This window comes from Myotis davidii, unplaced genomic scaffold, assembly GCF_000327345.1.
Source record: "Myotis davidii unplaced genomic scaffold, ASM32734v1 scaffold484, whole genome shotgun sequence".
NCBI lineage: Eukaryota > Metazoa > Chordata > Mammalia > Chiroptera > Vespertilionidae > Myotis > Myotis davidii.
Window position 1 is genome coordinate 754,869 of NW_006295459.1, and position 2,487 is coordinate 757,355.

Genomic DNA, 2,487 nt, shown 5'->3' on the forward strand with positions numbered 1-2,487 from the left:
CAATGGACATAAGACACTGGGGGATAGGGGAGGCTAGGGGACTGTCAAGGGCGGGGGGGAAAAAGGACACATATGTAATACCCTTTGTAATACTTTAAGCAATAAAATTTAAAAAAATAATAAAAAAAAGAAAGACGGGAAAAGAAGAGCACTTTTTATGGAGGAAGTTAGTGTTTTCCAAGTCAGTTTTAGAGAAATTAAGTTTGAAAACTTTGTGAGCCATTCAAGTGAGTAGATATCTAGGAGGCAAATCAATAAAGAATTCAGAATCAGAGAGACCTAGTTTTAGATCCTGAACCTTCTAATTGTCTCTCTATAATCTTTATAAGTTTCAGTTTCCTCATCTGTGAAATTAGGTAACTAATATTGCCCTCTCAATTATTTTAATAAGACATATTGATACTCGCAAAATATGGATGAAGGGTAGTAAAGCTTTTGGGGGGGCATACAACTGAAAATAGATACAAAAGATGATCAACACTATGTAATCTGAGATGGGTAGGAGAGAAGTAGAGCAAGTAAAAGACACAGGAGGAAAAATTAATGATGCATAGAATCAGGACTGGAGTGTGAAGCAGTGCATTTGATAGCTGCAGTAAAGAGAATTGACAGCTACTTAAAGAGGAAAGGCAAGAGGCTTTTTCCTTAATTCAGACATTGAGAAACACAGATATGAGTTGCATGTTAGGAAATATCTAACCTTCAAATATCACAAAATTAGCAATAAAAAAATGTAAACCTTAGTCTTAGTGCTCTTCTTCTATGCCCTTCATCACCTTCTGCATACAAGAAAGAAAACTAAGCCAAAAAAAACCCCTTTATTTTCTACAAGTCTCAAAGATTTTCTTTCTCCTATCTTACGCCTGTCTATATTTTGCACATGGAGAAAACTCTAAAATTTCAAATTAATAGGAGTTGTACCTCTGTTTTATTTATTTGTAATTGTGTCATTTTTTAAAAAAAAAATATTTTTTATTGTTGAAAGTATTACAGATGTCCCCTCCTTTGTCCCCCTCCACCTGGCTCCTGCCCCACTCCAGGACTTCTTATGTATTCCTGTGTTATATAAAATTTCATCTAATCAATTTTATCTAAATTTTGCCTTCAGCGACATTCCCCACTCATTGCGTCTTTTTCAAAGAGAAAAGGAGAATAAATTTTTCCTGAATCTGTTTGGTCTTCACGCCATAAACAATAGGATTTAGAGCAGGAGGAATGGCCACATAGAGATTGGCAAATAGAATGAGCATGTTTCTAGGGACACTGTGCCCAAAGCGATGAGCCAGGATGGAGAAGAAGGCAGGTGTATAAAACATGAGGATCACACAGACATGAGAACCACAGGTGCTGAGGGCCTTTTGGCGGGCACCCTGGGATGAAAGGTGAAAGACAGCATGGAGGATGAAGGCATAGGAAATAGCAATAAAGATCACATCTGAGATGACAGTCATGAGAGGCACAGAAAATCCATACCAGATGTTGATGGAGATGTCAGCAGAGGAAAGCCGAGCAACCCCTATGTGCTCACAGTATGTGTGTGGGATGACACGTGTCCTGCAGAAGGGTAACCGTTTCAGCAGAAAAACATCTGGCAGGATGACAGAGAAGCTTCTCACGACAGTGCCCACCACAAGCTTGATGATCACCTGTGGAGTCAGGATGGTGGTGTATCTCAAGGGGAAGCAGATGGCCACATAGCGATCAAATGCCATGGCCAACAGAATGGCTGAGTCCACCACAAAGCTGAAGTGGAGGAAGAACATCTGGGTCAGACAACCAGAGAAGGTTATTTCCTGGGAGCCAAGCCAGAAGTTACTAAGCAGTTTGGGCACTGTGGCAGTGGACAAGACGAGGTCTGTGGTAGCCAACATAGAGAGGAAGAAAAACATGGGCTCATGGAGGCTGTGTTCAACTGCAATGAGGTAGAGGAGGATGGAATTGCCCACAATAGCCACGACATAGATGACACAAAAGGGAATCCCAATCCATATGTGGAACTTCTCCAGGCCAGGTATTCCAACAAGGATAAAGGAGCTAGGGTTGTAACAGCTCAAGTTATACATAGTCTCTTCAGTCGGGAATCCACTGGTTTTTTGAGCCCTGAGGACAAATCAGCTGTCAGAATGGGCTATGAAAGACAATTTCACTTTGGTATTGCACATGGTTGAGGACTGCACTGTCACTTTCAGGGCTCCTACATGAGAAGCACCCTCTGTCCCCTAGATGAGCTGACACCTATAGAATTGACTTGTTATTGCCTCCTTTTCCTTACCATTAACCCTTCATTTTTATATATTATATATTTTAATATACCATAGGAAATGGTGTTTTTGTAGGTCAGCAATTTCATGTGATTAAACCTAAATAGCTGTTTCCTTTTCTTAAGGAAATAGGCCCTGGTTCAAATGGGAAGAAATATGTGTATAAGAAAGAGGTGTGTGGGAGGGAGGAAAAGAGGGGGTGGCTGGAGGGAGGGATGGAGGGAGG

General features: G+C 40.8%; 1 protein-coding gene across 1 annotated transcript; it reads right to left on the reverse strand.

The window, feature by feature from the left end:
* Nucleotides 1–1,121: 1,121 nt before the first annotated feature.
* Nucleotides 1,122–2,063, reverse strand: LOC102772423 (olfactory receptor 52H1). Its single transcript, XM_006770066.1, has one exon. It carries the CDS (start codon nucleotides 2,061–2,063, stop codon nucleotides 1,122–1,124), a length of 942 nt encoding a protein of 313 aa, XP_006770129.1.
* Nucleotides 2,064–2,487: the final 424 nt, after the last annotated feature.

What these genes read in the sequence shown, in the direction of transcription:
- LOC102772423 (XM_006770066.1), bottom strand. Translation starts at nt 2,063, where the DNA reads ATGTATAACTTGAGCTGTTACAACCCTAGCTCCTTTATCCTTGTTGGA.